The sequence below is a fragment of the Octopus bimaculoides genome, chromosome 11, assembly GCF_046866305.1.
Source record: "Octopus bimaculoides isolate indiv1 chromosome 11, ASM4686630v1, whole genome shotgun sequence".
Lineage (NCBI taxonomy): Eukaryota > Metazoa > Mollusca > Cephalopoda > Octopoda > Octopodidae > Octopus > Octopus bimaculoides.
Window position 1 is genome coordinate 17962090 of NC_142938.1, and position 26432 is coordinate 17988521.

General features: G+C 36.8%; 1 protein-coding gene across 13 annotated transcripts in view; it reads right to left on the reverse strand.

The window, feature by feature from the left end:
• The window catches only part of LOC106867463 (RAC-gamma serine/threonine-protein kinase), a 126993-nt gene that overhangs the window by 49105 nt on the left and 51456 nt on the right, over positions 1–26432 (reverse strand). For 12 of the 13 annotated variants that reach the window (XM_089359585.1, XM_089359595.1, XM_089359591.1 and 9 more), the window contains 4 exons: positions 20205–20287; positions 16181–16303; positions 5492–5603; positions 4841–4937 (listed from right to left, as the gene is read on the reverse strand). In XM_089359585.1, coding sequence (XP_089215711.1) covers positions 4841–4937; positions 5492–5603; positions 16181–16303; positions 20205–20259 — 387 coding nt within the window. In that variant the 5' untranslated portion in view covers positions 20260–20287. Of the gene's footprint in view, positions 1–4840; positions 4938–5491; positions 5604–16180; positions 16304–20204; positions 20288–21915; positions 21978–26432 lie in introns of those variants that run through there. The other variant, XM_089359597.1, reaches the window with a different exon arrangement.

A 26432-nucleotide genomic window follows, 5' to 3' on the forward strand; every position in this document is an offset into this window, starting at 1 on the left:
AGGTGTGTATGATTATATTTCTATCTTATCAAACCTTGTCAGCAAAGCTATACTTGTAGTAGGAATGAAGAGAATTATTAAGTAACTTTACCATAATGCAGGTACAGAAAAATAGAAATGTTCAGGTAATAAATTCACTCTCAGATGTTCTCTAAATTAAAATGCAATAGTTAAGTTAGTATAGACATTTTTAATGTAAAGTGCATCAAAAATCTATGCAACTAAATCTGAACCAGCAAATTACTTATAGTCTTTGAAATTGGGATACCATGAACCAATAGAAGAAATAGCACAAAAACTTAAAATCTCACAAGGGAAGATAAATAGTTCAATCTCATTTATCTTCTCCAGTAAGATGTACGCCATATGTTATTTACCCAGGCTTGTACCCTGGTAGTGCAGACTTGTGTCAACAGTGAGGAAATATAGATTAAAATTTACGCTTCTACTCCAATTACCCTACCTAAATTATAAACTGATAAAATTTAAATGTTTTCATAAAACTATAGCATCCATGGAAACATAATTATTTCTTTAATGTCCTTTCACTTCATTAAAAAGAGAGAAAAAAAAAGTGGATTCTTGGCAAGATGATTCTTTTCCCTTACCATAGGGAATAGCCAATCAACTAAGATATTATTCTATCAGTACAAAAAATTCTCGCAAGAACTGTGTATGAAAACATCTCCAGAAATGGCTGGAATTAACTTTTTTAAAACTTGAAGAATGTCTACAAGAAAACCATAGTTCTAATTACAAAGAAGAAGGGGAACAGCATTAGTTATATTTACAGGAGAGACATGAATTGGATTGTTTTGAATAACATTTCAACATGTACATACACATGTGTAAATTTCAAACTAAGGTAACTACTATCACTTTCTCTCTCCATCTCTTATACTACTAATGAACTATGAATAATAATGACCTCATTATATGCCTTCCCTCTCCCCACTTCTAAAATGTTGATAATTTAATTTAATATAATGCAATGTTTAATAGACCCCCTTTCTTAATGACAGCATACTGAAGAAATCCAACTAGATCAAAATAGCAGCTATATACAAAAATTTAAATAAAGAAGAAAATTTTTAATCAAATAAATGCATAAAGATATTATATTCCATTCACTTCACTAATGGATTCTTGGCAAGAAACAAAACCATGTCCATATATTTATTCTATGGAATTCCAAATATCTGACAACAGATGAAACAGTAGAACACCTCATCAAACAATATTTTTTACCCCCTCCTATGAACACTTTCTGAAGAATTACCAAAAGTTTGTTAATTTCTTAACTGAACTGATATCACACTCACACATTTTATGTGGCATATGAATCAGTCACTGGTACTTTTCGTGTGACATATCGAGTAACACCCTGGTAACTAGTGCACAGAATGCTTGCTTGAAGTGTACACAGACATCTGTAGTGAAAGACCTGTGTAAATGTGACCAGACTAATAGCCCACCACCACTTTCAGAGGATGTAACTACAACAGAAACACATTCTATATTGTATCATCTTTAAAAAAAATGGTCAGCTGGTTGATAGGCAAAGATTAATTCACAAAATGCATTGAATCCATTAACAGGTTGTTGGTCATTTTAGTCTCTTTTCTGTTCAATCTGAATAAGCAGGAAGCATAATATTCCTGCTTAAGCCCAACACCCATCATCTTTATTGTGTCTCACTCTCCTAACACAACATTAGCCCTTTAGCGTTTAAACCAGCCATATCTGACCAAAATATTCTACCTGTTTTATCTTTATATCAGCCAGATCTGGACTCTCACACCTACTCTACAATGTCATTTTAAAAGTAAACAATCAGATTGTTGAAATCTCAAAGCTATGAGATAGGGCATGATCAATTCAAAACAATGTGAATAAATACTTTGACAAAATAATCTGAATGCTAAAGAGTTAAACACTGCCCAATAAAGCCCTACATTAAACACTCTGTCCCACCCTGAAATAAAACTGTCTTTACATCATTCAATGTCACACTTTGCATGCAGACATTTCACCTGAATGTCAACATAGGAGGATCTGTATAGGCTGAGTGATGTTCTCTCTCCTTAATTACAATAACAAGTACACAATATTAAATTTCCTTACTTGAATCTTAAATAAACTCTATTACCTTACTCTCGCATTCTCTCTTATTTGCTTGTACAAACCATATATAATTACTGGTACATACATGGATACATAGTTGGAAAACTTTGTGTCCAAATAACAGATCCATGAAGCATCAGTCACTATTATAATTGACCCTTTTCACATGCATATATAAACAAAACACACACATTACACACTCACACAAGGGCATACATATACTTTGAAGACATGCCTGTGCATGAGTTTAATATTTTTTATTAACAAGTTTTCTTATTTCCATAATTATTGATTCAAACTAAACAAAGACCTGACAAAAATAAATGAAAAATCTTTAGTAAAAGATTCGATGTAACATGTTTTAAAAAAATAGTTCTTTATAAATATAGGCACAGGCATAACTGTGAAAAAGAAGTTTGCTTCCCAATTGCATTGCTCAGGGTTCAATTCCACTGTGTGGCATATTGGGCAAATGTCTTGTGTTATAAAACCCTGGGGTGAGCAAAGCCTTTTAAGTAGATTTGGTAGAAAGGTATTGAAGAAAGTCTGGCACGCATGCATGCATGCATGTGTAAATGCACCAGTCTCTTTACCTTGACAATGCATGATAGTTGTAAACAAATGTCACCGTCATGCAAGGCTTGCTGTCCATTTCAAAACTTCCTTGGAAAACATGTCCGTCTATGGGGAAAATTTACCTTACTTGGAAACAGATGATGGTTGGTGATGGAAAGGACATCCAGCTGTAGAAAATCCACCTCAGTAAAATTCTGTCCAACCCATGTGTGCATGGATAAGTGGATATATAAATAATGATGATGTGTGTGTGTGTGTGTGTGTGTGTGTGTGTGCAAGGGGGGGTCTCTATTGGTTTCAGTAATGAGCACAAGGTTGTTCAATCAACTGAATTACCTGCTCAATGTATTACCATGAGTCATTGGGCATTCTCCTAACATAGTTCTCAATCAGAATCAGCATGACAAGGCTGTACCTTTGAATCACAAGTACAGTCCATCCAATGGGCTTCCATACAGTTTTCTCTACCCAATTTCATTCACAAAGGCTATAGAAAATGATGTTTGCATAAAATGCTATGCTGCGGGATTGATCCTGGTTACTCATGGTTACAAAGCAATCTTTAATCATTCATTCATTTTCACAATTTTTAAAATATTTTTTTTAATGTTAGCAATGGGTTACATGAATGTATTACTGAAACATTGTTTTACAGCCTGATGCCCTTCCAATCACTAGCCTGTATCTTTCAAGTGAAGGATCTGTGCTTTGATACATCTTCAAAAGCACAAAGTTAGTAGAACATTTGTTGAGAGGAGAAATGATATCACTGTCTGTAGCTCAGCAACTTTTCTGAGAACACACAACAAATCCATATACAACGGACTTCTTTCAGTTCCTATCTCCAAAAACCACTGACAAGGATTTGGCAGGCATAGAGCTGAAAGAAGGAATCTCCTCACTTAAGGTAACATGCGGCGAACTTCTTTATGACATAGCTATATCTACACTTATATAACACACACTATGTATACATGTATTGCACAGTTACATACACTACTTTTTTTCTTTTTGGGGAACGTTGAATCTTGAAGCAGGTAAGCTATATATAAGACCATGTAAATATTGGGTTAAAAACACTTTGGATGAAAAAAGTAGAAACTGCCCTTGGGTTACAAACTTACATCTGTAAACCTGACTTTTTTATAGCCAAAGTGATTTTTAACCTGAAATTTACACGCTTTTATTTATAGCTTATCTCCTTACAGATCTAATATTCCAAAACAGAATTCATGTCCCCTTAAGTTCATAAATTCTTATGATGTCAACAGCATATACTGTTTTATTTTATAAGGGAGTGTCTGTAACTTATTGCAAAACAAATGTTGCAAGAGACTTTGAAGAACACTGGTTTTTCGGTGTTCTTGCCCCATGTTTACATCCTTTACCAATATATACACCCACAAAAATTATACACATACATACATACATACATACGAAGGAAATATTCTCTCTGTGGCCTGTGTGTTTTCTGTACTCTGTTTATCATTTGTCTATGTTTTGTTTTCAATGTCCTGTACCCAGATATGCATCTATATATACAGGTAGATGTAGGTATGTACATACATGTACGTATATATGCATATACTCATTTATTATTTGTATTACATACATATATATATATATACAAGCTATGAACTTCCATACAGTTTTTCCAGCAACCAAATTCTACCTACAAAGCATTGATTAACTCACACTCATAGCAAAAGATCTTCGGCCCAATGGGATTAAATTCAGAACCACATGGCTTAGAAAGTGAAATTCTTAACCACCTAGCCATGCTTATAAATATATATATATATATATATATATATATATATATATATATATATATATACATTGACAAACACATACATATTTATATACAGGTACTCTTCCTCTTTCTTACATTCTCGTTCTCTCCCTCCCTCCCTCCCTCCCTCCCTCCCTCCCTCCCTCTCTCTCTCTCACACACACACACACACACAGATGTACACCCATACACAGCATTATTGAAAGATGAAGATGATAGCAAATATAGTAAAACTTTGAAAGGGACAAAAGAGAGACTGACAGAGGGGATAGAGGTAGGGAAAGATAGATAGATAGAAAGAGGGAGGGAGGGAGGCGGGAGGGAGGAAATGGAAACCATTATAATTACCACTTTTTTTCGAGATTTATTTAATTCAGCACAACCAATTCCTTCCGTTTCTGCTAAAGATTCCGCAATCGAGCGTATGGCTTGCATCCATTCTTCCCTAAAAGAAATTATATACATATAAAAATATAAATACTTTGCGCAAAAATTAAAGTTTGCAAACACAATACTCTGTAATACATGCTGAACACGGAACCATGTGGTTGGGAAGCAAGCTTCTTACCACACAGCCACTCCTGCACCATATATAATTTTTTTTTTTTTTTTTTTGCAAAGCTAGTTTTGTGGCATATCTAAATACTTATATGGTATTGGAGTTGAAGTTTTTATAGCAGGGTAGACTTTCTACCTTTAATCATTCAAATGTGATATAATGGAGCTTGTAATGAGCCAACAAAATTACTAATTCGAATGTGTCAAAATGGAGTCAACTGTCAAAGAGATACAGCTCAATGTCTTCTTCAAGCTATGAACTAATGATTATATAGTGAGACATTCAATATATTGACTTCACAGCCATCAAGTGATTTCATGACAGATAATGAAATCACAGATTTCATATCCATTTTTTTTAGTTTTGGAGTTTGATGGATAGGGACACACACACAGGCTAAGAGTTGCATTAATAACATGAATGAAATGATCCAATCTTACCTTTCTTCTGGGCTGTCGACACAGAACATGCGTTCTACGACTGTTGTCCATTGTAGTCCTCTGATAATAAATGTATTGGGCCGAGGTTTATCCTGCTTCATCAACTGACATCCTTCAAGAAGAAAAGTCAACAGAAACAATTAGACAGGATTTTGACACTAAGAAGCCATTTTATAATAATAATAATAATAATAATAATAATAATAATAATAATAATAATAACAATAATAATAACAACAACAATAACAAGAGCACTCTGAGAGCGCAAAACTCCACCAAGGCAGCACCAATGTCCTCTCAACGATTAGCCAGGGATGATTTTTAAAATGAGAATACCTGAAATAAACTTGACTGCTCTCACAAACAAGAATACTAAAAGTGAACCTGACTGCTCTCAAAAATTAAGTGAAAAAACTGGAAAAATAATCCAGCATCCTTGTCCAGTATCTGATCAATCCCAAAGGTAGTCATGGAATGTGAAGGTAAGTGTGTGTTTTTAATGCTGTGTGTCGTCAGCCGTGGGAACAGGGACAGTTTTCTCTATGAAGGCCTTTTTTTGTCTATCCAGTGATATAGTGCCTTTACAACCATTAAGGTCTATAGTGAAAAATTTATTTGTGCATGAAAGAAAACGGAAAGGACCTGCATACGGTGCTGTTAATGGAGGCTTAACAACATTGTTGCGCACAAAAACGGGAATCCAAAAAGTAAAGCTTCCTTCATAACAGAGCTAGAAATGCAATTGTCAAGTAGGTAAGATGTTTTAAACAGGAGCAATATATTCAAAACTGGTAAAACTAAAAATTGTCAAGGATAAATTAAATCTATTATTGTTACTGAATATGTTAGTGTTATTTAATTTCCCTAAAACTTCACCAATGAAAGATATTTTGTATTCACAAGTAATTTGAAAGCATGGCCACAGACATGAAATGTGTGGTTAAAAAATTTGCTTCATAAGTGCCTGGTATTGCATTCAATGGGACCTTGGACAGGTGTCATCTAAAATAGCTTCAGATACACCAAAGCCTTGTGAGTGAAATTTGAGAGATGGAAAGTGAGTGGAAACCTGTAAGAAGAACTGTTCTTACAGGCTGTGCAGAACACAAGTTAGAACTTTGTAGCTGATGCACAGGAATAGTTGTAGCAAGACCATTCACAAAATAAATTCTTTCTAAAGTTTTCTAGAAGTAGTTGACAGCTTTTTTACTGAGGTAACCTAAAGAATGGAAGATGTGTAAAGGCTGCATTGAAATGAGGAAGTAGGCTCCACTGGATGCATAATATCAGTCCACATGAATGATGAAAGCACAAATAAGCTGAAAGATAACCTGAGTATCCAAGGAATTAGTTGTAGTGTGTGAGAGGCAAGACCAAGCTCATACAGACATGGGCACTGTAAAGCACATGGAAGTTTTAAAAGGTGGCAAATGATCCAATTAGAAGGAACCTATGGAAAAGGAAGACCAATGAAAACATAGGAAGAAATGAGAAAGCTAATCTCAGGTGGCTGGACCTCACAAAAGAAATGACAAAAAAAAAAGTGATAAGTAGTGGGGCAATGTGCTGGAAAGATTCTGTCAAATGCATGCAAGCAAGGAAAAAATGGACATAATATGATGATGATACAAAAGGAATGTCTGAAGCCCATCCCTTGAAGTGACACAAATAGGATTTGCAATTGGTGTTTCAGGACAATGACACAAACATCAATTATACAGTACTCCTGCTGCTTAACAACTTATATCCATGTACCTAACTTCATAACTCCTTGTGTGTGTGTGTGTGTGTGTGTGTGTGTGTGTGTGTGTGTGTGTGTGTGTGTGTGTGTGTGTGTGTGTGTGTGTGCATGCATATTTATGTATACATAACATACATATTTAAATAAGTGATTGAATATTCTTTTTTTTTACTTATTGAAAACATGACAACATTTTATTTTCATTTTGTTTACAAATATTTCCTCCAAGTATTGTTCTTCGGAATACTTTGTTGTTGTTCCATTTGTAATAATAATCTTCTAAGGTCCAGTGTAAGGTTAACATTCAAGACATACTTCACATTATAATCTGAATGAAAATAATTACACAGGCAGTTGGTGTTGCTACTAAAATTGCTTTTTCCATATTTTTATTTCTATTTTTAATTTTCAATACAAGGAGAGAAAGAAAGGAATGCCATAGGACTGTTTTGTTTCTGTTTCTCATTGGTTTAGGTTTCCAGACTTAAATTTTTCTGACAATTGGCGTCAGGTTGCTGTTTGCAATCAGGATGTGGTCAGGTTGTTAGCATTAGGTTTCAGTTTGTTTTTCTAGGATGTGGTGTTGTTGAAATTTTGAGTCATGTTTGCTACCAAAAATGATTCTACTATTGTTTTGTATTCTATTATCATTATTAAAGGCGGCAAGCTGACAGAATCATTAGCACGCTGGACAAAATGCTTAGTGGCATTTCATCTGTCTTTACGTTCTGAGTCCAAATTCTGCCAAGATTGACTTTGCCTTTCACTTTTTTGGGATCGATAAATTAAGTACCAGCTGCGTACTGCAGTTGATCTCATTGACTGGCTCCCTCCCTTAAAATTTCAGGCCATGTGCCTATAATAGAAAGGATTATTATTATTAAGGTGGCGACCAGGCAGAATCGTTAGCATGCTGGATGAAATGCTTAGCGGTATTTCACCTGTCACTGCATTCTGAGTTCAAATTCCTCCAAGGTCAACTTTGCCCTTCATCCTTTCAGGGTCAATAAATTAAGTACCAGTGAAATACTGGAGTCATTGTAATTGACTAGTTCACTCCCACTAAATTTCAAGCCTTGTACCATTTGTAGAAAGGATTATTATTGTTATTATTATTATTATTGCATACCGGGTAAAATGTTTGGCAACATTTCATCCGTTTTTATGTTCTGAGCTCAAATGCCATTGAGGTCCACTTTGCCTTTCATCCTTTCAAGGTTGATAAATTAAGTACCAGTGAAACACTGGGGGTCGATGTAATATGACTAGTCCCCTCCCACAAAATTTCAGGCCGTGTGCCTTTAGTAGAAAGGATGATTATTATTATTATTATTATTAGCAGCAGCAGTAGGGCTGCTAGCTGGCAGAATCGTTAGCACACTGGGCAAAATGCTTAACATCATTTTGTCTGTCTTTACATTATGAATTCAAATTCGGCAGGGGTTGACTTTGCCCTTCATCCTTTTGGGGTTGATAAATTAAGTACCAGTGAAACACTGGTGTCAGTGTAATTGACTAGTCCTCTTTCCACAAATTTTCAGGCCTTGTGCCTTTAGTAGAGAGGATTATTATTATTATTATTAGTTTCAATAATTTTTTCCATCTGCACTATCAGTTAAAAAATATTTCCTGAAGAACTTAGAATTTTAGACTGTGAATATCTTGAAACACTGATGGTACAATGGACCTCGGAACATTAACCTTTTCAGGCCATATTCCTGGTTTACTGAAATTATCAATCTTTATACTTTGTTGAATCCAAAATACAGTGGGAATTGACAAACCCTATTAAAATCTGGTCAAATTAAGAAAAAAAACATTGGTCTATCAGAAAAAAAAGACAGGTCAGCAGTGCAGATTACATTGTTTATAAATGTCTGCTCAGAGACAGCATAATGTTGAGTATTATTTGATCAAATAGATCTAGATGATAAATCGAAATCAATTGAAGATGAAAAGTTTAAAGCAGAAGGTAATAATCTTTTCTACTCTAGGCACAAGGCCTGAAATTTTGGTGAAGGGGGCCAGTCGATTAGATTCAACCCAGTACGCAACTGGTACTTAATTTATTGACCCCCGAAAGGATGAAAGGCAAAGTTAACCTCAGCGGAATTTGAACTCAGAACATAATGACGAAATACCGTTAAGCATTTCGCCTGGCATGCTAACGTTTCTGCCAGTTCACCGCCTTGTAGAAGGTGATAATAATGTGTCTCAAATGAGGAAACATTTTCCAGCTGATCATAGTGATGATGCAATACTAGTATTAAATGAACAGATAACCAATTCCAGAAAATAACCTCAATCTTTTAGGTGTTTTTGTTTAATAATTTTACAGTCAGTCTCAGTTTGTTTAAATTTCATATGTCCTCAATGAGAAGCTAAGATAAACACCAATTGCCTCCTCCCTCTCAGGCTAATAGGGTTAAAATTTTTAACAAAATATCATCACCATTTAGTGTCCATTTTCCATGCTGGCATCAGTTGGACATTTTGAGCTACGAAGCTGCATCAGATCTCAATATCAGCTTTGGAGTGGTTTCTATAACTGGTGTCCTTCTTAATGCAAAGCACTTTACAGTATGTACTGGGTGCATTTTTTTGTGACATTGGCTATTGTGAAATCACCAAATAACTTGCAAGACAAGGAAAAGAAAGGAAAAAAGTACCCTTGATTAAGTGAGTGAGGATGTATTTCAGATGGGAGGAGGGTAGCTTTATGCCAACATTGAAGGCTAAAGTATGATAGAGAGACAAGCCCAGCTGTCTTCTTATAGAGGTAATATATGGCCACCCTACACTGAGGGTGGGTGGGAGTAACTGAAAGGGAGATAACGATGGTGGTGATAGGATGCCAGAGCATACCCTCAAAGTACAAGAAGGTGAGTATATGTCACTCAAAGCTATTGAAATCCTCTACATGCTACAGACAACAACCAAATTTTTCTCAAATAACCCCTATAGTCTTAAATAAAGCAAGATAGAATAGCCAATGAATGTAGTCCCTAGTGTACAAAATGATGAGATGGTCATGACTGGAACACATTTGATCCTAATCTGCTTCTTCAGGACTAAATTGGGGGTTAAATATACCACAGACCCCACTCAAACATATGTAGACTAAACATCATCTATAAGTGTGGCCCTTATTTTGCACACTTTCTCCCCTTACATCTTACTATTCTCCCCTGTCTTTTGCCAAGTTGTTCTCTTGATAATCATTACAAGTTTAGAAAATCACCCTTACAAAATATTCCTAACATGACACACATTCAAGACGTGTTCATGTAGTAGGTCACTGTGTTAAACACACTCATGCATGCACACAAACATGCACATGCATGCATGTACACACACAGATGTAAGCATATACATACACAATACATGCACATACATGTTCACACTTTCTGTGACATACATCTTACAATTATCATTGTTCTTGGCTTCTATTCTATGCAACTGTTAAATGCCAATGTTTTGTCGTTGTTGTACTATTGTCCTCATCTTTACCACCACTACTACCACTGTCAAGTGAGATACTGTAATGAATTCACAGTTCAGTCAAGCAGTGCACTAAATAGATAGTATTCTTGAATCCAGATACTAAACTTGAATGGAAATCAGTATATTTTCAATCTTTTCTGAGTCAATAAGATAAATAATCCTTAATATAACGAGATCAAAAGAAACTGTGTCCCTACTTCAAAGTTTGCGAAGGCACATGGCCTGGTGGTTTGTGTGTTATGCTGACAATCTTTAAGCCATGGGTTCAATTCCTGGACCAGGTGGTGTATTGTGTCTTTGAACAAGGCACTTAATTTCACATTGCTCCAGTCAACTCAGTTGTAAATGAGTATCAACAGCAGCTCGGGTCAGGAAGTGGGTTTAACCTTGGGATGGAATAGCACTCCATCCAGGAAGGAGGTCTTTACTCTCAGTTTAATCTAAGCACTATAGAAACTGAGATAGGCTGTCTTGGCTTAATGAACCTCTAAGTTTGAAAAAGGCTTTACAACTATGTTTGAAACTATAGCTATAATTATAATTTCCTCATTATCATCACTATCAATGTATTAATGTCTACTGTTCCATGCTTATATTGATCAAATGAGAGTATGCTGAGGCAGAGATTTCCTATGACGAAATTGCCCTTCGTGTTGCCAGACCCCACTTGTTCCCGAGTGAGGTAATGATCTCCCAGTCTACTGAACAGCTAACAGCTTGGACATATTCTGTGTGGAAAACTGGAAACAAACAACATTGTTTAAGGAGCCTTTTGTTTACAAAGATCACACATGTCAAGACATGTCAGGAAGACCAGATTATCCTTTCGTGGTGGACTGCAAGATAATGACACCAGTAGGAAGCCATTGTTTACAAACTGATGAACATAGGAAAACAAACATACATGTATATTTTATACATGTGTATGTGTTTCTATGTTGTTTGTCTTCAGCTACTGCTTAACAACTAGTGATGGTTTGTTATGTCCCTACAACTTAGCAGTTTGGCATAGACCAATAGAATAAGTACCAGGATTTAATAAAAAAAAAAAAAAGTACTGGGGTCAATTCATTTGACTAAGAACCCTTTAAGGCAGTACCCCAACATGGCTTCAGTCCAATGATTGAAACAAGTAAAAGATAAACACACACACACACTGAGAGATTCTTCAGTTTCCATCTACCAAATCCACTCAAGGCTTTGGCCTGGGGCTATAGTAGAAAGCAAACTTTCCAACCACATAGTTATAACTGCATCTATAATAAGAGTAATAGTAATGATGATGAAGATACAACAATAAATAAGCCTTGTAATAACTGTCATCATTGTTATAGCATAAGACAATGGTAGAATTGGTAAAGTACTGGACAAAATGCCATACGAATCCCGCTGACATCAGCTTTGCCTTTCATCCTCCTCCTCATCATCATTCATGGGTTCGATGAGTTTACTGAGGTGGATTATCTACAACCAGATGCCTTTTCTGTCGCCAACCCTCAAGGTCTACAAAGCAATTAAGTACTATGGCTGATTTAATCAACCGCATCCAAAACTAAACTAGAATCAAAGCCCAAATTATGTAAGATAAGTTATTCTTGGATGTTACCATAATCTGAACCTTCAGATGGACTGGATGTAGAGTAAAGCTACAAGCAGGGTGGCCAGTCTGATTCAGAAATGGGTGGAGAGGAAGCTACTCGTGAAAAGTCAAGCAGAAGTGGTGAATATACACATTGTTTCCCTTGTATATTACCTTCTGAAGCTCACGTTATGTCTTACCCAAATTTTCATCTCACCAAATTGGAGCATCTGTTCATTCGCTTAATATAGAAGTGACTTAATATAGAAGTTCCACTGGTCATGTGGTCCATCTGTTGCCAACACATTTGCACAGAGGGATCAGTATACCTTGGTTAATCATGATTTTGCCTGTTGTCTTTCTGGAGTTGATAAAATAGATACCAGTGCAGCACAGGGGATCAATTAAATGGAAACCCATCCTCCCAAGTTTGCAGCCTTGTACCTACATTAGCAATTGTTATGATTAAAATAGTAATGTGGTATGAACAGTAGAGCACCAGATTAAAAGCATGTGATACTTAGCTATAATTGCTTGCATTCTAAGTTCAACTTCAGCTTTCACATCTCCAAAGTCAATGGAGTAAGAGCTAGTCAGGCTGATTAAATCAACTACACCCTTCCACCAAATATGTGGCCTTCACCACTATCATCCTGAAATTCTTCATCATTTTACATCTACTTTCCATGCTGGTTTGAGGTGGACAGGCATCAAGGTCTGAGTCATTCAAGTTAAAAACCACTATCAATATTTATGGCTGTGTAGTAAGAAGTTTGCATTCTAACCACACAGTTCTGGGTTCAGCCCACTGTGTGACATCTTAGGCATTGTCTTCTACTATAGCCCTGGACCAATCACAGTTTTATGAATGGATAAGTTAGACAGAAACTGAAAGAATACCATCATATAGATGTGTGTGTGTGTACCTTGTGTGAGCGTGTCTGTTCCCTTAACACTTCTTGACAATAAGTGTTGGTTTGATTACACCCCTGTAACTTAGCATTTCAGCAAGAAACCGACAGAATAAATACCAGGCTTTAAAAAATAAGTACTGGGGTCAATTCATTTGACTAAAACTCTTCAAGGAAGTACCCCAGCATGGCCACAGTCCATGACTGGAAAATGTAAAAGACAAAACTAAATGTGATTTGGTATTTCATTTGTGTCCACCTACTGCTAAATTAAAATTATGCAGAGTCAAAAATGTCTTTCATCTCTCAAAGGTCAATAAAATAAATAAATATCAATGAATTATTTAATCAAATACATGACGCCCTCCCCTAAAATTTGAAGCATGCATCAGAATTAATAAATACTGTATGTATATATATACATGTATTAACCACAATGACATAACTATATTCTTTGAATCCAAATATTAACAGGTTAGGGTAGCCTGGTGATTCATAATGGTCATATATGCTGAGTGCTTCATTATAAGAAATCTATTGATTAGTCTAATTACAAACAGAGGAGTCAGAGTAGGTGCTGCCATGAATTGATGAGTCAGAGTTGAAAGTTTTTGTGATAAAACTAATAAGCAGTAGTTCATCAGTTATCAGAGATGAATTCTTCCAGTAGATATGATCAACCAAAAATGGTGCTAAAATACAGCTGGTTTCAGTCACTGATTGATGAAGACTTCTGATCACAAAAAGTAACAGGGCACAACTATCTGACTAGAAGACAATATAACTGAGAAGGACAGTATTCCAACACAAGAATAGTTTGTGGACTTGACTGAACAAATATTTTTGATATACCCACAGAATATTTCCCACTTCATATTACACCCATCTTCTATGTATCTGGGCTGGTTAACCAAAAGAAGTACCAGTAATCTGTTAGGATCAAGTCTATCACCCACTCTCCAGCTCAACACAACCACCTGACAAAAGGTGGGGTTAAAACCAGTTGACAGATCAAACTTACCAACTCAAAGTCAAGTACGACCAAATCAGCAGACTTCAGCAGAGTTTCCATCAACCTAACTCCATTTACAAGCCTTGGATGACCTGAGGCTACAGTACATGATACTTCAACAAGGTACTGTGCAATGGGACTACCCAAAAGCCAGGAGGTGGATAGCAGAATTATCATACAGCATCGGAGAAAATGCCATGCAACATGCAGACCTTTCTTTGTATTCCGAGTTTTTGCTATTGATACGTGCCTTTCATTCATTGGACGCTGGACTCCGCTTGTGAAGACCTGTTGAGGCAAGTGAGGGCGAAGTTGTGATGGCACCTGTGCCGGTGGAGCGTCATCTGAGCGTGATTGTTGCCAGAGCAGCTGTCTGGCTTCCGTGCCGGTGGCACGTGGATGGCACCATTTGGACGTGATTGTTGCCGGCGTCGCCTTACTGGCACTTGGGCCAGTGGCACGTGGAGGAACATTCAAGCAAGGTCATTGCCGGTGCTGCTGGACTGGCTCCTGTGCAGGTGACACATAAAATGCACCATTCTGAGCGCGGCCATTGCCAGTACCGCCAGACTGGCCTTCGTGCCGGCAGCACATAAAAGCACCCACTACACTCATGGAGTGGTTGGCGTTAGGAAGGGCATCCAGCTGTAGAAACACTGCCAAATCAGATTGGAGCCTGGTGTAGCCATCTGGTTCGCCAGTCCTCAGTCAAATCGTCGAACCCATGGAAAGCGGGCGTTAAACGATGATGATGATGATACCTGAACAAGAGAGAAACTGTATGGTAAGAAGCTTGCTTCCCAACCACATGGTTCCAGGTTGTCCCCTTGTGTAGCATCTTGGACAAATGTCTTCTACTATATAGTCTCAGACTGATCAAAGCCTTGTGAGTGGATTTAGTAGATGGAAACTGAAAGAAACTTGTATATATGTGTGTGTGTGTCTTTGTATGTGTTTGTCCCCCATCTCCACACACTGCTTGACAGTTGGTGCTGGTGGGTGAATGTCTTCGTAACATAGTGGTTTGGCAAAAGTGACCAATAGAATAAGTACCAGTCTTTAAAATAAATAAATACTGGGGCCAATACATTCAACTAAAAATTCTTCAGCACTGTGCCCTAGATCGGTCGCAGTCTAATGTCTGAAACAAGTAAAAGATAAAAGATATATATATATATATCCTACAACCTTAGAAAAGGACACATTGAATAATACAGGCTTATATTGAGTATCAATAGGCATGCTAGGCCAGAGTTAACCCCAGTTTTTATAGCTTTTAAGTGACTCACATTGCTACCCATTTTCAACTGAGTGGACAGGAGTAATGTGAAAATGAGTGACTTGCTCAAGAACACGATGCTGCCTCATCTGAGAACTGAACCTATGACCTAACAATTGTCAGCTCAGCACACAAACCACTGCGCTCCGTGTGTCTCCACACTGCATTCAGTGTACATTGGGAAATAGACATGATGGTCAAGGCTGGAACAGTATTGCTCATAAGTCAGTTTACCCAATGCTGCTGCACTGAGGTTAAACTATTTCTGTGAGTAAACTAAGCAAAAGACAAAAGGTAACTTAAATGAAGAAAATTTTGAAAACAGCAGGAGAGACCTGGAGTAAAGAGAATAACAACAAAAGGCCTCTGACAAAGCAATTCATTGATTAACCAAGTGGTCAATCAAACAGTTGAGTAGTTGATTGATCATCATTATCATCATAATAATAATGATAAAAGGTACAGTAGAATTAGCTTGCATGTATATTTATTGGAAAAATGACTCTCCCAACATACAATGTGTTTCAACATGATTTTACATCAAGAATCTCACAAAAGAAAAATCCTACAGATTTTTATTAAAATAATTGAAAAATCCTACAACATTAAAAGACCAAAAAACAAAAAAAAAAAAAACGAAGAAAAAGTGAAAGAGAAGCTTACCCTTAACTGTGAAATTATTAAGAGGTTCTGTGGCGTCATTCTCAGGTTTCGCCCGAAAACCGAAGAAGGCACCATTTTTCCGTAGAAGGAAATATCGTTTCCTCCAATTTTTAATATGTTCTCCTGCAATGAAATGAAACAACAGAATTTTCATTTTAAGAATTCAATATCATCAAAGGCTTAAAACAGTGGTTCTTAAACTGGGGTCCATGGTCCCCCAGGGGTCTGCAAAGTGATTTTAGGGGGACCACAAAGGGACACTGAAGTATTGTGAAAACAGGTGGCTTGGGACAGTTAAGTTTTAAGATCTCCCTTAAATCACACCCTACTATCTTAAAAAGGGAAGGACACATTACAAAATATAATCCTCAGTGCCTCTAAAACAAAAAGGCAATGATCAAGGTAAGAATGTCTTTGATTAGTTTAATCATGGTTGATCTAGAATTAAACTTCAACATCATCCTGAAACGCTTTACACTTTCTTTTTACTACATTACAGAGATGAATCCCCGAGTGAGCCTCTATACAGAGAAATGGTTAGAGCTTGAAAATTTTGAGCAAATCCACTTGTGAGTGGCACAAAAGGAGAAGTCTCCAGTAGATTTGATTTTCTGAAAGCTGTACTGATGGTTTTTAAATATGGAGTGGGATTCAAACTGTTGAAGAATGTGGTTGTTAAGAACTCTCAATCATGTTTGAGATAATGGAAGTGAAAGCAATAGTCAATAACTGGTAGGGTCAGAGGTGTTGCCCTTGTTGGGAATGGGACAATATAGTGTTTCCAATGATTGCGGTAGGCAGCTGTAGCGAGACACAGAAGAGTTTTGCAAAGATAATTGATGTAAAAATTTCTGGTTGTATATCATTTTGTTTCTGCATCAATATGATGTGATTATGTATGCCAAGAGTTAAAGATGATGACTACAGAGAAGAGTGTAGAAAGTAATAGGGGATCAAGGAATTATTGACAGCTGGAGAAGTTCAGAGAATGGTAGAGGCAACAGATGTATTTAGAAAGGTGGAAAAGAGAGAGACTATGAAGCAGAGTAGCTGAAAGTTGTCATTGCTGATATCCAGGTGAGAGAAGGTGAATGGTGGAGAGCAGAATCTATATATGTACAGACACCACCTTTTAGAAGTTTGAATATAGAGTATAACTTGAACTGTACAGACATCACCATCATCGTCGTCATCATCATCATCAGTTAACAGCCATCTTCTATGCTGATAAGTATTGGATAGTTTGGCAGCATCCAGTTAGCTGGAAGACTATCAAGCTCCAACGTCTGCTTTGACATGCTGGATGCCCTTCCTAATGCCAACCACTTTACAGTGTACTGGGTGCTATTTACATGACACCAGCACTAGTGAGGTCACTAAGCAGCTCACATGACAAAGAAAATGACTCTTCAACTGAGTAGAGCTGTAGTAAAGAGAGACGTGGCTTTATGCCAGGTGTTGCAAGACTAAAGTGGGACATGGCTATCCCACATTATGTAAGGGTTAGTGGGAGTAGTTGGAAAGACTACACAGATGGTGACAATGAGGTTTCAAGGTATAGAAAGGTAAGTATACAAACAAAGAATCAGGAAGTGTGGGTGGATAAGTTCATAAGAGTGTGAGAGGAGTGTGACAGATGGTTAGACATAGGTGTAGAAGTGAATGTAGCAAATGATGAACAAGGCTGGAAGTGAAAGAATAGCAGTTGTTCAAGAAGGAGGTGGTGGTGGTGGTGAACAGCAATAGAATAAACCTATAGATAGGTTAGAAAATAGAGGCAGATGAGGTGAGCGAAAGAGAGATACGTACAGTGACAGAGAAGAGTATCAGAGGTATGTAGAGGAGGTTATAGTAAGTGGCAGATAAAGATTAGGAGCAACAATAGCAGATGTGATAGAGATAAAAATGATAGCAGATATGAGAGGGTGTTAAAGATGAGGTATGACAGTTCTAAGATGTAGCTCAGAGGTTGGGGAGAGATAATTGGTGGCACAAAAAGAACAGGAAGGTTTTAACCCTTTCGTTACTGTATTTATTTTCAGATGCTCTGTTTCTTTCAATTACTTTAACCCTTTAGTGTTCACATTATTCTGCCATAATTAATGCTTTTTTATCCACATTATTTTGAACTAATCATACATTATCTCGTAGGTATGAGATTTAGATGAGGTAGCTGTTAATTTTTAAAACGATATTGTAGGGTTGGTGTGAGAGACCAGATTTGGCCAGTTTGAACATAGAATAGGCAGAATACTGCTGGCTGGATATGGCCAGTTTAAATGCTAAAGGGTTAAATATAACGAAGAATTTAGTAAAATAACTTAGTTATCATTAAGCTGGTGTTAGGAACATAAATTGTGACTAAGGTTTGGTGGAAGATTTTAATTCAAAATTTATGAAAACAAGACATTTGTACTCAGAGCCAGAGCCGGTTTCAGCTGGGTTGGTAACGAAAGGGTTAAATAATGGTAAAAAATGAATGTCTTACAGAAAAACTGTGAGAACAAGGGTAATGTCTTTTAGGAAGTGTTTCTTTTGAAATGTCAGCATCCCATTCAAAGACAGGTATATCTTACATCAGATTATAGCTTACAAAATGAGAGTTAAGCATTAAGCAACAGTCCCATAAATGGATACTTCTGAATTGTGGAAAAATTTACTTATTCACCACACCAATAAAATACTCTCAAGTCCAACACTAAAACTTACATGTAATTCTTCCATTTTAAAAGACCAACAAAACTACTACTATCACTTACCAAATAGCAACAAGTCAGTTTCAAATTATGGATTATTTGCACTACAATCTCAATTGTCTAGTTTTGTTTTTCTTATCTTAGAAGCCACATAGGTAAGAAAATTATCGACAATGACCTTACTTCACAGTTCCATGAGTTGCCACAACCACAACTATATATAGCATCAATCAGAAGAAGGTAGTTTTCTTAAGGACCAGGGTCCAGTTTTGGCTTCATGGAGTCAAACAGTCAAGAAATAGTCCTGCTTGGATAGAACACTAATCCTGCATGTGTAATTCTGTAAATGATCTGGCACCAATTCCCAATAAGGTTTTCTTCTGAAATACATGCATTCATCAGTCAGGTTAGAGAGCGTTTTGAACTGATTTAGTGTGTTTATGCCTATTTGCGTACAGCGAGAAATTTTCTCCACGACAAAATACAGTGAACGGCTTTTTTATGGGTCTGAATATGTCCCAAGAATATTTGAACTGGCAACAAGTTTGTATTTATATTCATCAGAGGTTAGCACTCCTATTCTATGTTTTATTTACTGTGAGCTCCTGATTAGTGCAACAAATTACAATACAATGGCAGGAATTATAATAAGAGATAATCTATCTCTTTTAAGTTCATAGTCTTTCTCTTTCTGGTGTCTGATGCTGAAGAGGAGATAAGCACTCCAAAATTCATGCATCCATAAGCCTGGTTAGCAGGTGATTCAAACTGAATTGGTGTGTTTACACCTACTTGACTACAGCAACAAATTTTCTCCATGAAAAAATACAGTGAAAAGCTTTCTTATGGTTTCAAATATGCCTTAAGTATATTTGAACAGGTAACAAGTTTGTATACAGAATTAAGTACACTGTGCATACATGCATAAAAATGCTCTCAGTGGATTTGTTCTCAAAGTAACTCAAAATATGCAAGCTGGTCCATTCCATCTCTATATAACCACTACTATTAACAGCCATGGGTAGTGTCCTGTAATGCTTGACTCCCACCAACCGTGCCCCTGTAAGCAACAGGCAATATATAAGAACAAATCAAAAATATAATTGGTAGAGTGTCAGGCAAAACTTATGTTATTTGCTTACATCCCTTCATGTCCTGAATTCAAATCCTTTTTAGATTAAGGCTAACTTTCATTGTTCCATTCTGAGGTTGATAAAAGTAGAGGAGTAGATATAATCAATTATATCTTTGAAGGCAGTATTCCCCGCCTGGCATGGCCTCAGTAAAACAAGGTAAATAAAAGTAGAGCTAATAAAAGTCATGCTTACCGCGTTTCCATAGATAACCTTCTTTCACCACAAGTGCGTGGCAATCAGAACTCATGTCAGCCTACAATCTTGCTTTTCTAAATCTGAAATGAAATAAGACAATAATTTATTAGTGGTAATGATGATGATGGGTCTTTTATTGGTTTCAATGATCAGGAGTCAGTGGTTTGATTAACTGAACTGTTCACTCATTATTTTTAACATGCAAATGGCTGTGTATTCCACAGGCACATGTACCTTTAATGTAATCCTTATCACACAAATCCACTTACAAGATTTCAATCAACCCAAGGTTCTGGTCAGAAAAAACACCAATCCAAGATGCCAAGCAGTGTGATTGAGTCCAGGACCTCATGATTGCAAAGCAAACTCCTTAATTACTCGACAAAGCCTACATCCATAGCCATTAATAGTTATGCTAAAAGTAGTAGTAGCATTTTATAAATAAATAATATAGATTTCACACAACAATGTGAAGTTATAGTCATAGGTGGAAGGATATATTTGGTTGGTTAAGTCAATCATGGTGCATGGCAGCTACTTGCTGAAGTCTAAGTCAGTTCTGATTGTGAAAACTTATAATCAAAGGTGTTCTTGCTGTGACCATCTCCCTGTTTTTGTATATTTTTGACTAGAGGTTCACTCCCTTGCATGCAACATATCAGACACAGGTTGTGTTGTTAACCAACTGGAGATGTTCTCCTGGGGGTTAAAAAATCGTAGTAACGTCGTTCCGTATGGAACAGCCATGTTAAAGTAGCAACAAACATTACCTTTCTAGGATTACATTATCCAATATGTCCATCCACATTTTTTTCAGATTTGAGAGAGATATAGTTGCTATTTCTGGAAGGCTGTGTGACCATATAGGGCTCCCACATTAGCTTAACCAGCAGATCAAATAGAGCTGAATATGTTTTTATTCTACTGAACTGCAGGCTTAAACGAATAATGCACAACATACCATCATAGATGCACATTAATCTAATGCATACTTTGGAAACCTATAACATACCACAACAGCACACTCTGTAAAGATGGAACGAACAAGAGGATTATTGAATAGTCTACCAATTTATAGATCTCAATTTCAAATCTGTTGTAGTGATATTTTGTGGTCTCAGTATGATATTGAAATGTCTATGACTTGGGTAGCATTTTATGAAACTGGGACTAAATATTGAGAATATCATCTGTGATAGAGTGGTTATTGAGGTGAACAATTATTTCAGTTTCATCATCATCATCATTATCGTCGTTTAACATCCGCTTTCCATGCTAGCATGGGTTGGACGATTTGACTGAGGACTGGTGAAACCAGATGGCAACACCAGGCTCCAATCTGATTTGGCAGAGTTTCTACAGCTGGATGCCCTTCCTAACGCCAACCACTCCAAGAGTGTAGTGGGTGCTTTTACGTGCCACCGGCATGAAGGTACTGGCAACGGCCACGCTCAAAATGGTGTATTTTATGTGCCACCCGCACAAGAGCCAGTCCAGGGGCACTGGCAACGATCCTGCTCGAAAGTCCTTACACATGCCACAGGCACAAGTGCCAGAAAGGCGACGCTGGGCGTAATCAAAACTAGACACTGCTTCTGGTGAACTCTTAACAATTAATAATGAACATTATTTTTCTTTGAGGATCTGGGCGCTGTGTTTATCTGCATATAAACATCCAAATTGACAGAATCATTCAACCAATACTCACAAATAGGAATTTGTAAAAAAATGCTTTAAGTAAAGTCCATCTTTCTTCTGTAACAACAACAGTAATTAAGAGGTCTCATGACTAAGCACAAATATGTGTGCCGATGGAGTGGTGGGGGTGATAGATTTGATAATAATAAAAAAAAAAGAGAATTAAAAAAGGACAGAGATAACTGGAGATTAAATGATAGTAAGGACATATCCAACAAGTACACAACAGGGAGAAATGAATCAACAAAACTTAAAAACAGAAACATGGTGGGAATGTTGGTAATGGTACTGATAACTGTTGTTATTTCTAAACCCACATGAATAAATTGTCCTATTTATGTACAAGAGAAGTTTGTAATAACATAAAACAAGCAGAGTAAAAAAACACAAGGACTAATTACACGTTTAAAAATCTAAGAAACCATTATTATATTTATTATTACTATCACCACCAAATTACAATGTGTCAATAAATAGACTACCAACAATACTGTTTTTAGTTTAAAACAATCGCTTTCAATCAACATTCTTTCTCTTCTTTTTTTTTTTTGTTTTGGTTACCCAAGTACAACACAAACAGTATTGACTTGACATAAACCAACAAAGAACCCTTGACATGATCACATGACACGTTAAAAAATAGAAACTAAAACTTCCTTAAATCACAACCAATCATCTTAAAGGGCACACTGGGCATTGAAGGTTCCTTATACACAAGAAGACAGAATGAGCTTGATTGGATCACCTTTGATCATAAGTCAGCTCAATCAGGACTGCTCTGGGATTAGACACAAGTACTTTGTGAGCAAATGAAATATCTCAAGGCATTACTTTCTAAGTTCAAATCCTACCAAAGTCAGCTTTGTCTTTCATTCTTTTGGGGTGACCTGGAACTAGACAAACAGCACATTGTAGGCAGAACTGTTAGTGCAAAAAAAAAAGAAAAAGTCTCAAGGCAGTTTAGTTATGGGTCATTACTTTCTGAGTTCAATTCCCACTGAGATAAACTTTGTCTTTCATCCTTTTAGGGTGGTTAAAATTAAGTATCAATCAAGTAATGGGGTCTATGTATTAAATCACCTCTACAAATTTCAGGCTTTGTGCCCATGCGAGAAACAACTATTTCACATCAATCTCTTCTCCCATTTTCTCCCTGAAAATAAAGTATGTTCAGTTTCACTGTAAAGATGAAAAGTGAGAGCAAGCTGAATAGTTTTGGAGTCCCTTGACAGTGGAAAGAAAGCATAATATAAATCTAAGAAATGATAAATTATCATCATCACTGTATGTCCATGTTTCACGCTGGCATAGGTTGGACAATTTGACAGGATTCAATGGGACCAAGGAATCTATCATGCTCCAATGTCTGCTTTGGCATGGTTTCTATAGATGGATGCTCTTCCTAATGTCAACTGCTTTACAGCATGTACAGGGTGCTTTTTCATGCCACCAGCACTAGTGAGGCTGCCATGCAGCTTGCAAGACTATGAACCCCTGAGGGGGCAAATTTATGCAAAGAGATGAAGAGTAGAGAGAGGCAACATATGAGAGAAAAGGGCCAGAGCTGAACAAGTTTCTTGTTGTAGAGGCACTACATAACTACTCACACTTTAGAAGAAAGAGTGGGAGTGATTGGGTGCAGCTGGAATGCAATAAAATTAGTGGCAATGAGGTATAAGGATGGACTATGAAAGCATAAGGGTAATAGGAATAATTTAGCAGTGGGGTGGGGAGTGGGGAGCTCTAATAGTGTAGAGCAGCAAAATAGGAATGATACAATAAACAGGAGAGGGGAAGAGAGAGGCAAGCATAGTGTATGAGGAGGGTGAGATATATGGTGGGGATATGGGAGTTAATTTTGTGGTACGGTGAGGGTGGGTGATCAATGAAAGTGTGGGTGGAGAGAACAGTATTACTGGATGAAGAGTGGGTTAGCAAAGTGAAGTGGCTCTAGTTATTAAAAAAAGTGGAAAAATTACAGTAAGGGAGGTGATAGGTGGTGGATGCCCTGAGGAGGAAAGAAACTAGATGAAGGGAAACTCAGTTTTGTCAAATTGGGTGGGTCTTCTCAAAAATCAGTCATCCTGCTTCTTTTGCCATCTCTGTGAGGGTCAAGATGCTGAGATAAGTCTTCACTAACTCATCCCATGTCTTCCTATTCCGCAGGTTCCATCCACATTTAGTGATTGGCACTTCTTTATACAGCCATCTTCATCCATACATATCACATGTCCATACCAGTAGTCTTTTTTTTCTTGCACACTAGTGGTGTTTTGAATGTAATTTAGCATAAAATTTTAATGGAAGGGTTATGTCTTTTGGTCCTCTTTAAGAACCTTCAAAATGTAAACTTGTACAGTTGGTATATACCTTGTCAGTTATGAGTGAGGTTCAATATATGCACACATCGTCTTTGTTGAAGTACTATAGTCATCAATCCCTCCATTTGATAAGGTTCAGTAAGCATAATAATTAGCAAAGAGACGCTTATTTGTGCAAAACACTAAACAAAGACGTAAAGCTTCTAAAATATCTTACCAGATTTGAATGTCACTCCAGTTATCTTTCTACAATGTAGTGACGTATTTCTAGATATGCAATGAATGATTAAAAGACAGATGGAACCCTATCATCACAGTTCTACTTGATAAGGTTGACCTGGGGCTAAATAGCAACAATAATGCTGAGCCAAGCATTTAGTTGGTGGTCCAACAGCAGTATGAATGGAGGATTCTAGAGGATGTAACCCTACAAAAGGCTGTGAGCTATCAGCAGTGTGGATTTCTAATGCAGCATGTACAGAAAATGCACCTTTACAATCAATTAGCACACAATATTCTCATTTAAAACTTTCTTTATATGTAATGATGGTTTCTAGTTAACCAAGTGCAAATTTCACAACTGTAAAGAATGAACTGAAAACACAAATCTTTGTTCACAGTATGATCCCTTTAAGTTTATTTATTTACTACTTGGTGGGTCTGGAAGAAGGGCCAGAGCTCATTGCCTTCACAGGCCCTCTAAGACCTCTTGAGCCTTTGCAAGTCAACATATGTGCAAAAGAAGAGCAGAAAGGGAAGTCTGGATCATGCAGGGTATGCTATACAAGTCCATCCAATGGCTACATTATCTGAGCATGAAATTTGAAGTAGCTCATGTATAACTCTTGTATTTATATATATTATATGTATATAAAAATCATCATTTTCAATGCTTGCTTTTCCATGCTCTTATGGGTCAAACAGAACTTTTAGAGGCAGATTTTCTACAGTCAGATGCCCTTCCTGTCGCCAACTCTCAGCTGTTTCCAGATAAAGTAATATTTCCCCACATCCAGACATGTTTTCATAGAATATTAGAAATGAATGTCACCATCATGCAAGTGGTGTCCAATAAAGGACACCACTGGCATGACTGTGACATTCATTTACAACTATCATGTGATGTGAAGGCGAGGAGACAGTAACACACACACATACATAACATACACATATGGCAGGCTTCTTTCAGTTTCCATGTACCAAATCCACTCACAAGGCTTTGGTCAGCCCAGAGCTATAGAAGAAGATATTATATAAAGAAAATTGGCAGAGTCATTAGGGCACTGGATAGACAACCCTGCAGTCATCATTCTGGCTCTTTGTGCTTTGAGTTCGAATTCAATCAAAGCCAACTTAGCTTTTCATTCTTTCAACATTGATAAATAAAGTTGCCAACTGACGTTGCTTTCTCTTTCTCTCTCTCTTTCTCAGAAATCAGATGTGGTTAAACCAGGAGAGGGATGGTCTCTGTCAGATTTTAAAATGTAAGGCATACCATATGTCACAGATCAGTGTAGTTAGTTTCTTTACACTTAGCTGGCATGAAACTTTGATAATGCATACACACATACACTTTGGATGACCAGGCATTCATGCATCAATCTGAGGTTTTTCTCCATGGAGACACTCATAAGTAAACGCATTAAGAGTTATGTCCATTTTTGTTTTTAATGTCAACAGTTAGTAATAAAAAAAAATCACTAATGTTAATACAGAATGTAACACTATACTTGGTTAGTTAAATTAATATTAATAAACCAATAAAAAGCATAGTGCTTAAAAAGAATCTGACCCAAGAAACTAACAAAGAACAGGAGAGGGGCAATAAAGCAGACTACTTTAACTAATGGGAACCAAAGATGATTGAATGGTGATGTGGGAGTTACTGAATACATGAAATTTTGATGGTGGAGTTGTATTAATTTCGGATGAAAATAAAAGGATGATTTCATGATATGATCCAATGACAGTGATATATAAATATAATAAAATTACAATGAAGATGAGGAGAAGGTTTTAGCTCTCCAGGTTAGCCACAACTGAACAAACCTATCATCAAAGATGTTCGAGTTATAACCTGCCTGTCTTTTTTGCACATCCAAGACTACATTGACCAATGATGTCCTTCCATTTTTAAAGCATAAGATGTGATTTGAAAGAAATTTAGCCATTATTTCCAGTAAGACAAGTGACCATATAGAGGTAA